General features: G+C 35.7%; 1 protein-coding gene across 2 annotated transcripts in view; it reads left to right on the forward strand.

Moving 5' to 3' along the window:
- Positions 1-3,757: 3,757 nt before the first annotated feature.
- LOC21396603 overlaps positions 3,758-12,564 on the forward strand; it is a 10,069-nt gene continuing 1,262 nt past the window's right edge. Inside the window, exons 1-5 of one of the 2 annotated variants that reach the window (XM_024167692.1) lie at positions 3,758-3,999; positions 4,093-4,449; positions 4,930-5,790; positions 6,864-8,024; positions 10,293-12,561. In XM_024167692.1, the coding sequence (XP_024023460.1) occupies positions 4,287-4,449; positions 4,930-5,790; positions 6,864-8,024; positions 10,293-12,561 (4,454 nt within the window). In that variant the 5' untranslated portion in view covers positions 3,758-3,999; positions 4,093-4,286. The remainder of the gene's footprint in view (positions 4,000-4,092; positions 4,450-4,929; positions 5,791-6,863; positions 8,025-10,292; positions 12,562-12,564) is intronic. The other variant, XM_024167693.1, reaches the window with a different exon arrangement.

Consider the following 12,564-nt stretch of genomic DNA (forward strand, 5'->3'; position numbering starts at 1 on the left):
TAGTTACCAATGTTGTTATGTATATGTCATAATGAATTGTGATAATTCCTATAATTTCTAGATTGATACGTGGTAGTCACATAAAATATAACCAAAACTAATATCATTTTCACAATATTTTTAAGTATAAAACAAAAAATAATATTTACCTAAACCACCAAGCACAAGGTTTTTTTAATTTTTTTTTAATTTTGTTTAAGAATAAACACTAGAATTTCGTAGGTTGTAGAAAATGTTAGTTTTTTTTTCCCCCTTTTTTCATTTTTTTTTTTTTTTGGGAGAGTGCATAAGATTTGGCAAGTTTATGGTATTTGTATTGACTTGCCCTAATGGGTTTGATTGACTATAAGAACGCACTTAACTAGTCGCTCAAAGATTGGCAAGTTGAAGGAAAGAAAAAAGTTGGATCTAAAAGAAAAGGATTAATTACAAAAATTCCTACTATATTATACCCTTATAATATTTTATTCTTGAATTTCAAAGTGTAATATCTATTTCTTCTTAACAATAAAATGTTAACAAAAAAGCTTCCTTTTATTAAGTTTTTAATAGAAATTGTCATTTAATTTGTTATTTTGAAGGTATTTTTGTAATTATATAGTTTAAACTTTAATTTGAATTTAAAACTAATTAAAATATTAAAAAAATTCATAAAATTTTTCCAGATATATTGATTTTTTTTTTGTTTTTCGATTGGATCATATGTTAATCTAATAAAATATTTGTTGATTTGGTAAGGGTTAAATGTTCTCCTCAATTTTTGCGGGGCTAATTAAAAAAATATGTAGATTTTACGGGGGAATAAAATGGGTTTTCTTAAATTTTATAAGGCTAATATGTTGATTTGACAAGAAAACATGCTAACTTCTTAAAGCATAGAAAACACAAATGGGGTTTCTGCCCCTCTTAATACTATCTATCTAGCATAGAAAACACAAGTGGGGTACACTTACGGTATTTAAATACCCATAATTTCTCTTTTGTTCCACCATTATCTCGTTGAGGTTACTTTATGAGGTTCACTTAATAAGGTTACCTTCTTCTAAATATTCTTATGATCAATCTGCCTATGGATTGTTTCTTTGTGTTTTATCCAAATAACAAGAATTACAATAGTCCCGTTCATTTCATCGATTCGAGTTTTATTATAGTAAAATACTCTCAGAAATGTAGCAAAACGCTTTAAAAAACAGTGACATCTAATTTTTTTACTACAGTAAAAAACTCTCACATAAAGTTACATGTAAACTCGAATTAAAAACTCGAATCAACAAACTAAATGAGCTCAATATCTGCTATTTATACACACACAATACCAGCTTGAAAAAAATAAGAATTACAATAAAATTGAACCTCACACAGAGAAATATTATGAATGAACCTAATCCATGTTTGTCAAGTTGACTCTTATTAGGAACAGTGGGAAGCAGGGCCCAAAAAATAAGTGAAAAACCCTTAATAGATCATCATCCACCGCTATATCACTATCACTTGTCGTTATAAATTTGTATGCTTGCTTCTAGTACTTTATGTACCTCAACATATAGGGCTTATTACACTAATATTTTTGTGTTTTGCTAAAATAATAGAGACACTCCCTTAACCAAAACTAATCACGTCAGAACCGTCGACTTTTTAAAAAAATTACACAAACACCCCCTCCGTTAGTTGATGTGAGTTAACAGTGAATGTTCACTGTTAAAATCTTTAAAAAATACCAAAAATGCCTCAACATGTATAAAAAATTTATATGTTATATGAAAATGACATTTTTACCCTTATTTAGCATAAAAAAGAGTTTAGTTAATTTTACATATTTGTATTGATAATTTTCACTCTAATAAAAAGAAATAGATATTTTCTTTTTTTTTCTCTAAAAGATCTTTTGTTTTAGTAATGTCCTACATCCACTATAGCATATCAATTATAAATTTATTATTTGGCGCATTATTAGGACCAATTAAAATAAATACTATAACGAAATTAATTTGATTAAATAATAAAATAAATTATATAATTTTATTCTAATAATAAAACAAAAATGAAATTTAAATTAAACTTAAATTTTATCACAAAAAATTAAATAAATTAACATTTTTAACATATTTTTACATTAACTTTTTAAAAAATATTACAACACATCATAACACATTTTTTTTAGTTAAAAAAGTCAAATTAAAAAAGAAAGAAAGCAAATATTAAGGAGTAGTATTGACATTTCTCATAAATTTAACAAAGTTTGAGACAAAGAGTGCTTATGTCATTAGATTGGTCAAATGGGCGTCAAAATAATTTTGGTAAAGCACTGTGGGTATGGGTGTCACTGTAAAGGGCCCCAATGTATATACACAAAAATTCTTTTTAAAATGAATTTTAGTACATTTGTCCCCTAAAACTTATTGTAATTTAACATATTGCTCCATAAATTTTTAATTTTGATAAATTACCCCATTAACTTGTAAAATTATTATAATATGCCCCATTTCGACATGATTGTGTTATATTAGTGTTGAAAAAGCACGTTCAATGAAAAATCTCAACATTCTAATTTAAATATAACATAAATCTTTCAATTTCTCAATTTTTAATCCTTTAAATTTAATAAAAAAAATTTAGTAAAATGGGCACATTGTAACAAATTTATAAATTCAGAGAGTTGATTGTCATAATTAAACGTTTAAAGAATAATTTACTAAACCACGATAAGTTTAAGAATCAATTGTGCTAAAAACCCTTCTAAAATTTATAAACCATTTTTCCCTAAAAAAGAAGAAAAAGAAAACCAATTCTTTTTCACTTTGATATAAATATAATTTTAACAAATATTCCTTAAAATAATACCATTAAAGATTTTTGAGTTTACATTGTCCTATTAAATTTTATCATTTAGAGTAAATAATTTGACATATTATTATCTATAATTTAACAAATTACGTTGACAGCAGGTCTCTAATTACTAACAACGAGTCTCTAATAATCAATGACGAGTATAATTTGACATATTACCATATATAATTTGATAGATTATCATTAAAGAAGTAATTAATTATAAATAAAAGGCAAAACTTTAAAATGATGCGTTTAAAAGTCAATTTTTATAATTTTCTCATGAATCGTTGGTCAACCGCACCAACCCAATTTAAAACACGAACCGATTAGCCTTAATCAGCGCGCCACGTGAGCATCGACATTCCCAATAACCACAAGGTCTACTCCGTCATTTCATCACTTCAAGAAAATTGTAGGCGCGTGGTTCCACCGCCTTCTGAGTAAATACTTCCACAGCCCAGGGGCGTTTCCGGAATTCGAAAATTTAAAACGACGACACAAGCGGGGCCAAAGTGAAAAAGAAAAAGTTGATTGGTAGGGAATAGAGAGAGAAAAAATATTTTGTATAAAAGCAACAAGATTTGCGAGACAGAGAAATAAATAAAAATCAAAAGTAATTTTGAAAAATATTCTTACATTTTTAATTTGCGGACGCGAGAGCGGGATTGGAATGAAGTTTAATAGGGTCGTTGAGATCCGATATCAATCTTTCTCTCTCTACCTTCTCTCTCAAGGTGCTCTTTGTCTCTTATCGGTCACGCCCTCACTTTCTCGCCCCACAACCCACAGGCAATTTTCCCACCAAAGCCAAAAGAAAAAGAGGCGAGAAAATTTTCATTTTCATTTTTCTCGTATTTTCATTTTCATTTTTATTTATTTTCCCTTTTTTTATTATTTTTAGATTAGATAGATAGAGATAGAGAGAAAATCCTAGAGAGAGAAACAGAAGAAGGCAAAGAGGAGAAAGACGAAGAAGGAAGGAGATAGATAACGATATTAGGAAACCCTAGGAGGAGAAAGAGAATCAGAATAACTTGTTGTAGAGAGGGAAACAGAGAGGAGAGAGAGAGTTTCTTCTTCTTCTTCTTCTTCTTCTTCTGTTCTTCCTCTTCTTCTTGCTGATCTGATTTCGGAGAAGAAAATCCAACGCGGTTCGCTTTTCTGCTTCAGGTTCGTATCTTCTGTTCTCTTTCTTCTTCTTCTTTCGTCTTTTGTGAGTATTTTTGGCGTGATTTTCATTGCGGATTTTGTTCGGAACCCTAGATTCTTGTCGGAGAGGGATATCGGATTGCCGTTCGGTTGAGACGGCGGGCTTGTTGTTGGGCAGGGCGGGGAGTTTTAGGGAGATCCGGAGGCGGCGACGGTTGATTTTGGGAGTTTTTGTTAGGGTTTGTGAGGAGGAAGGTTTTTGATTGGGGGGCGGGGCCGTGGCTGCCCATGCGATTGTGTTTGTTTTGATGCCGCCTGAACGATTGCCTTGGGATCGGAAGGACTTCTTCAGGGAGAGGAAGTACGAGAGGTCGGAGTCCGTTGGCTCCGTCGCCAGATGGAGGGACTCATCCCATCACGGTTCCCGCGACCTCAATCGCTGGGGATCTGCAGATTTTCGGAGACCTTTAGGTATGTTCATTAATCCTCTCTCTCTCTGTCTCTCTCCCTCTCTCCTTTTTTTTTTTTAAACAATTTTTTTGATTTGATGAAAGTGCTGGCTTTAAGGGTTTTTTTTTCCGCTTCCGTTTTTAATTGGGGTTTTTTTTTTCTTTTTTTTTTTTTTTCAAATCGTTCTGGGCTGCTCGAACAACAAACAAAAAGATGGATGTAGAAATTTTGACTTTCTATTCCCTTTGATGGTTTATTATATTTTTGAGATGAGAATTTGCTGATGGTTATTGAGAATTATTTTCCGCGTTTCACTTTTTGTGGGTATTGCATAGATCTAGGATTTTCTGCTCCTTTTTTCGTTTATTATCCCTCTCGTTTGTGAAGAACCACTGAGGGGGAACTGGCTTTTCCTTCTTTTCAACTTATATTGGAATCTATACTTTTGTTTTGTTGATTTTTTGGGTGTTTTTTGTTTTCTTTTTGGAATATTTTCTGAAGGTCATGGTAAGCAGGGTGGTTGGCACTTTTTCCCTGAGGAGTCTGGCCATGGGTATGCACCTTCTCGGTGCAGTGAGAAGGTGCTGGAAGATGAGAACTACCGGTCTTCTATTTCGCGCCGGGAAGGGAAATATGGCAGGAATAGTAGAGAAAATAGAGGGTCTTACAACCAAAGAGAATGGAGAGGTCACTCTTGGGAAAGCAATGGGTTTTCAAACACGCCAGGAAGAGCACACGATCTGAACAATGAACTAAAGTCACGTGATGAAATGCCAGCATATTCGTCTCATTCGAATGGTGGCTTTGGGAACACGTGGGATCAGATTCAGTTGAAAGACCAACATGATAGAATCGGTGGCTCTAATGGGTTGGTCACAGGCCAGAAATGTGACAGGGAGAATTCTCTGGGCTTGAATGATTGGAAGCCTATCAAGTGGACTCGATCTGGAAGCTTGTCTTCACGAGGTTCGGGTTTCAGCCATTTGAGTAGCTCTAAGAGTGTTGGGGCTATAGATTTAAGTGAAGCAAAGGTTGAATCTCAGACTAAAAATGTTACTCCAGTCCAGTCTCCCTTGGGGGATGCTAATGCTTGTGTGACATCCGCCGCACCTTCGGATGAGACAAATTCTCGGAAGAAACCACGCCTTGGATGGGGTGAGGGGTTGGCAAAGTATGAGAAAAAGAAAGTCGATGGTCCTGAGGTTATCTTGAACAAAGATGAGACTGTATTTGCTGTCAGCAATGTGGAACCTTCCCATTCTTTCAGTTCCAATTTGGTTGATAAAAGTCCACGAGTTACAAGTTTTTCAGATTGTGCATCCCCTGCTACTCCATCATCTGTTGCTTGCAGTTCCTCACCAGGTACATTGTTGAGTTTCTACTTCTGTTACTATAATAATTCATTTTTTTTGAGATAAATGTGGAGTTTCTTAAGTGATTCCGAAAAGTTGCAAGTGATTAGTTGATTTCGGCATTTGGTATTGAGTGAGATCTTGATTAAGATTTAGTGAGTCCTGTAAGCTGTATATCTGTCTTATCAAAGTAAGTGAGGAAGGGTACTAGTGTAGCATATTCTATGGTTTTATTGTATTGACTTTAGGTAGTGTTCCAAAAAGTACCATATTTGATCAAGGGTGCCATTTTTGATCCATTCTTGGCAGGTACTTTTTCTCTTTTAGGACCTGGCCGTTAAGTTAATGGTCAAGGTTTTGTGATACCAAGATGAAAAGTTTAAAATTCTCTGTGCCTTTGAACTATTGCTACCTCGAGGAGATGGCTCTTGTTAGTTGTTAGTTTGATTTATTTTATATCTTTTTCTGGCTCAGATAAAAACTGTATAATGGTCTGAATTTTTTGAGTTCGTACAATTAGTGTTTTTTGGTCACACTTTTTGTGAAATAGATGTTTATTGAATTTTCTGGATACACCATATGCACGGGAGCTGCTCTCCTTTTGTATGAAATAAAATTTTGAGTTTGCATCATTGGTGTTCAATGTCCATTGGATATTGTTTTGCCCTCTTTTCTCTTCTGACATTTGGCCTTAAACATATCTGGCGGAGTTAAAATGTGTTTTGTTATAAATTTATTGCTGCGTGCCTATTGCTTCTGAATTGAAGCTTTTTGAACAGATGTAACTTCTTATTACAATAAAAGCTTTATAATTCTAAATATTATTGTCAAGAGGCTGTATCAGTCGATCTAATTCCTATAACTCCGCAACTCCACCTCTTTGAAGCTTTTTGTCCATGTTTTTCTACAGTAAATTCTGTTATGATTGTCCAAGCCAAAAAGAAAAAAGGAATCTGTTGTGATTGTTGTCTGTTTTGCGGAAAGCTCTGGAATGTTTATTGAATGTTGACAGCCGATTTCCATTTGTTAATCTTCTTTGGGGGCCTTTTCTGATTTTTAAGTTTCCATTCCGTGCTTTAACAGGTGTTGAGGAGAAGTCATTTGGTAAGGCAGCGAATAGCGATAATGATATTAGTAATTTATGTGGCTCACCTGGTCCTGTGGCTCAGAACCCTTGTGAAGGATCCCCCTTTAATTTAGAGAAATTGGATTTTAGCTCAGTGGCTAACTTGGGGCCATCATTAACTGAGTTGCTACAATTAGATGATCCGAATTCAATGGACTCTAGTTTTGTGAGGTCTACTGCAATGAATAAGTTGCTTATATTGAAGGGTGAAATTTCAAAGACACTGGAGGTGACTGAATCTGAAATTGATTCACTTGAAAATGAACTCAAGTCATTGAACTCCATTCCTCGAAGCAGTTCTCCATCAGCTTCCAGTTCTTTGCCTCTGGAGAACAAATTAAAATCAAGCGAGGATCTAGATATTACCAATTCGGTTCCTCGTCCGGCTTTATTGCATATTGTTTCTTCCAGGGATGCAGTTGTGGAGGAGATACCTATTTGCAATGGCCGCGAGGAAGAAATTCGCACAAATAATAAAGACGAGGATGTTGATAGTCCTGGAACTGTGACGTCGAAGTTTGTTGAGCCTCTGTCTTTGGCAAAGAAAGTTTCTTCTTTTGACATGTTGAATCATGTTGCAGAGGACTTGAATCACAATCAGTTGTTGAACAAGGAGGTGCAATGCGCAGTGCATTCGGGAGGGGGAAAAACTGGTCCTTCCACTTATGCGGATGATGGTATTCTGACAGAGGTTGAAACAATTGCACCTATCTCCAATTGTATGGGTTCATGTACTGAAGGAGAAGATATGTTGCATGGCGCAATTTTGTTGTGCAATAAAGAATTAGCAAAAACAGCACATGAAGTATTTAAGAAGCTATTGCCGAAAGTTGATGTTAAATTAGATTTTTGTAGATTTGATAGTGCCTCGTCCTCACAGCATCATACACTTGTTAAAGACAAATTTGCAATGAGGAAGCGGTTTTTAAAGTTTAAGGAGAGAGTTATAACCATGAAGTTCAAAGCCTTTCAACACCTCTGGAAGGAAGACATGCGTTTGCTATCTATAAGGAAATACCGTGCCAAATCACAGAAAAAATTTGAATTAAGCTTGCGGTCAGTGCATAATGGGTATCAGAAGCATCGATCTTCCATCCGTTCTCGTTTTTCTTCACCTGGTAAGCAATGGCCTCTTCTTTCCTTTTTATTTATTCATTAAAAAAAAATAGTTATAGGTAGTTTTGATTTTGTTATCTCGGTAATATAATCAGAATGTAATGTTCGACCCCCTTGAGAATATTAGGATTTATATCTTCAACGAAGTCAGCCCGCTTTCTGATTGAATTGAGTTTTGTAGTTTCATTTTTTTAATAGGAAACAAAACTTTATTAACGAAACTAGTTAAGAATATTATGAGAGGTTGTAGTCTCTACTCTTTTTCTTTTTTTTTTTTAATTTTTTTTATACAACACGGGATTAAAACCCGCATTTTCCCGAACCCCATCTTACCCAAACCCCCCGTGCCATTAGACCAAGCGGTCTTAGGCGAGAGTTTGTAGTCTCATAGTTTGTCTTGTTTTGTTCAATGGTTAAAAAAGCTATATTAGGAACCAAGGTGTTTTGCCTAATCGAGGTGAGACATAAGCCTAGAATGAAGAAAAAAATTCATAAACAATGAAAACATAATCTTAATACATCTCAGAATACAGAAGGCACATAAAACGCATAATAGGAGCTTCAGAATCATCATAAGCCTCAAATGAAGAAAAAAATTCACAAACAATGAAAACATAATTTTAATTGATCTTAGAATACAGAAGACACATAAAACACGTAATAGGAGTTTCGGAATCATCATATCTAGTCTATCATCTTTCCAGTCTTCTTCGTTCATCACTTTTTTCTTCTTGCTCCCTATTCAAGTGATATCAACACAATCTTAAGTGAATGTGAAAAGAACTTAATAACAATTTAACATACTTATCTAATCATAAAGTTAGTTGTGTTGTATTATACTATTAGTCTAGGATCAGATCATCAAAGAGGAAAAAGTAGTAAAAAGAAGAGAAAAAAATTAACTATGGGAATATGATCTAAATTTGTGGGTATTAATCAGTCACATTTCCTAAGTCCTTAGCTAAGACCTCAACAAGCCGCAAATTACAAGACACGGAAAGAGTTTAAAGCTACGCTTCTGTTTTTGACCATTCAAATAAGAGAAGGCAAAAATTAAAAAGAACCAAACCAGCATTATTCAGCTTCATTTGTCATCCATGTAGCATACTAAACAGTGGGCATATAGTAATTCCCTCTTTCTATATTATGTATTAGGCTGTATGTCAATTTTTTTCACATTTTTTTTCCCAATCCTTGTTTGTGTTCTATAATGGCATTTTGTTTTGATCCTTTAATTACCCCAAATGTTTTTGAAAAGAGAAGGGAGAGGATGAGGAACCAAAAATGAGAACTATAAATATGAAGGGAGAATAGGAGCTACCTGCAGGGAAATGGAGTTACTGCTGCTGCTGCTCTGCTTTTGGAGCTGGAGCTTGAAATTTGTTTTCATTTCTGGTCTTTCATTTGTCGTATTTTTTCTTTTCTGTTATCCATTTTCTGTTATTTGGTCGTATAACAACCTAAACCTTGGTAACATGATTATTTGAGGATCTCTCTCTCTCTCTCTCTCTCTCTATATATATATATATATATATATATTTATTATATCTCTTCCCTTTTGTGAAATATGATAAGAGAGGAGAGTCCATACAGACAGGTTATTTGAAATTTGGTTCATATAACCATTATTTTGGTTGCATATTATCTGTTGCCCCCTTTAATAATGTTTATTATTATGTTTGCTTTCGTTTGTGCACTTGAGTGATCCTTGAGTTGAGTCTTTCTAAACGGTTAGAAAACAGATTTAAAAGAGTCTACTTAATTTTTGTAGGTCTTGCTAATGGTCTTCTCTTGAACTAATTCCACTGACAAAGTGTCAGACTGTGGCTGTGTGTTTGGTTTGTTCTAGGTTTGGACCTTGGTTAGCTGCAAAAATAATTTTACTATAGTATGCAATGTTTGTTTGTGAGGAGAAAGCAGGATTTTGGGATAGAACCAATAAAAAGTGCAGTTAAAAGCAGATGTGTTCATGGTAAGGTTAGGTTGAAAATTTAAGTGTGGGTGGGCAGAGTTTAGCTCTCCATGTGGTGTATGCTGTCTGGACTCTGGTAAATCATTTATGCTGATACACATCTCCTCTCTTTTCTTAGTTCTATTAGCTTGCAAGTTGAATAGAAGCTTCACTCAAGAAATAAAGTCCAATATTATCTGTAGTATGCTTCTCTTCTAGTGTTTATTTTGTGTTTAAGGCTAATGTTTGTAGTTAGGATGTATCTCGTATTATGATATCCCTTATTTTCTCCTCTAATAGCTCCGTTTCCTTTTTGCAGCAGGCAATCTGAGTTTAGTGCCTACAACAGAAATTATCAATTTTGCAAGTCAGTTGCTGTCTGATCCGCAAGTCAAGATTTATAGGAACAGCTTAAAGATGCCTGCCCTAATTTTGGACAAAAAGGAGAAGATTATGTCGAGGTTCATCTCTAGTAATGGATTAGTTGAGGATCCCCTCGCTGTTGAGAAGGAAAGGGCTTTGATTAACCCTTGGACACCTGAAGAGAAAGAGATTTTTATGGATAAGCTGGCCTCCTGTGGGAAGGATTTCAAAAGAATTGCTTTTTTTCTTGAACACAAGACAACCGCAGACTGTGTTGAGTTTTACTACAAAAATCACAAGTTTGCCTGTTTTGAGAAAACAAAGAAGTTGGATATTGGTAAGCAGGAGAAGTCCTTATCTAATGCGAGCTATTTAATTCCATCCGGGAAAAAATGGAATCGTGAGAGGAATGCGGCTTCCCTTGATATTCTGGGTGCAGCTTCAGCTATGGCAGCCAATGCTGATGCTAACATGAGAAGTCGACAGACGTGTTCTGGAAGGTTGATTTTGGGAGGGTTCAGCGAATTTAAAGCATCATGGGGTGATGATGGCATGGTTGAAAGGTCGTGTAACTTTGATGTCCTTGGGAATGAAAGAGAAACAGTTGCTGCTCATGTTTTGGCTGGTATTTGTGGTTCCTTGTCATCAGAGGCAATGAGTTCATGTATCACGAGCTCTGTTGATCGTGTGGAGGGCTATCAGGAGTGGAAGTCCCAGAAAGTTGATTCTGTACTTAGACGGCCATTGACGCCCGATGTTACACAGAATGTTGATGACGAGACTTGTTCTGATGAGAGTTGTGGAGAAATGGATCCTACTGATTGGACAGACGAGGAAAAATCGATCTTTGTTCAAGCAGTTTCATCATGTGGTAGGGATTTTTCTAAGATATCACAATGTGTTAGAACGCGTTCCCGGGATCAGTGCAAGGTCTTCTTTAGTAAGGCTAGAAAGTGTCTTGGGCTTGATCTTATACATCCTGGACTAGGAAGTGAAAGAACGTCTCTAGGTGATGATGCTAATGGAAGTGGGAGTGGTTCTGAAAATGCATGTGCTCCAGAAACTGGCTCAGGTATTTGCAGTGATAAGTCAGGTTCTAAAATGGACGAGGACTTGCCCTTGCCCACCATGACGATGAACCTTGATGAATCTGATCCCATTGAGACCTTGAACTCACCAAATACAGTGAGTAGATCTGAGGGAGAAAATGAGAGGGAACTACTAGATCATAAACAAAATGCCAGGACATCAGAATCTCATGGATCTGATGCATGTCAAACACAGGGTAGGCCCAATGTAGTTTCTGATGGCGATAGCAATATCACAAATGGTGTTGATGAACAGTCAGAGACACTGCCTCTTCGGGAAAGTGAATCGGTTTTGGTTACTATGGACGCCGAAATGAAAAATGTAGCTCAACAGGGGACTTCTGTTGCAGAATCTGTATCTGTTTGTGAGGGAAATGATCCTGAATCTCTTAATGTTGGATCTGTGGCTGGGATAAAACCTGTGGCTGAAGTTTCCTCTGATGGACCTGGAAAGAAAGTTGAGGAGGGGTTGAATGAAAAAGGAATTGCTAGTACGAGTGGGCAAAGTGGCTTATCAAATATAGATGGAAATGTTTCCAACTTGGCTGCTGATAGAAGTTCTAGTTCAGGTTTCAATCTGAACCCTGACTTCCCGTATCAAGTTTCTGTTGAGTTGAATTCCAAGGACAAGTCTTGTGCCACCTCGTTGTTGCAGGAAACTTCTCTTGCTTCTGCAAATTCCATCTCTTTGGATTCCCGTGCTATTCCATGTGAGAAAAATGGAAATGAAGGTAAAACACCATCAACACTGGATTTTCAGGAGAGCAAGGATGTGTGTCATAAATCTGTTTCCACAGATGAACCTCATGGACATCTAACAGGTCTCCCTTTATCAAGCAATTCTGAATCCTCACACGTTCTCAGGGCCTATTCATTGCAATTGCCAGTCAAGAAAGAGATGAATGGAGAGGTCAGGTGTAGAAATCTCTCTGAAGTTCAAAACCTTCCGAATTCAGATGGGAGTAGCAGTAATCATTTCGTGTCACAAGGCTGTTATCTTCAGAAGTGCAGCACTTTGAAACCTCCTTGTTCGGTGACTGAGTTTCCACTCAACAGTTTGTCCCAAACGATGGAGCAAGCAATTGATCATCCAAAAGCGCATTCACGGAGTTCGTCGGATTCAGAAAAGCCAAGCAGGAA

This window comes from Morus notabilis, unplaced genomic scaffold (assembly GCF_000414095.1).
Source record: "Morus notabilis unplaced genomic scaffold, ASM41409v2 Scaffold1412, whole genome shotgun sequence".
NCBI classification, from domain to species: Eukaryota; Viridiplantae; Streptophyta; class Magnoliopsida; order Rosales; family Moraceae; genus Morus; species Morus notabilis.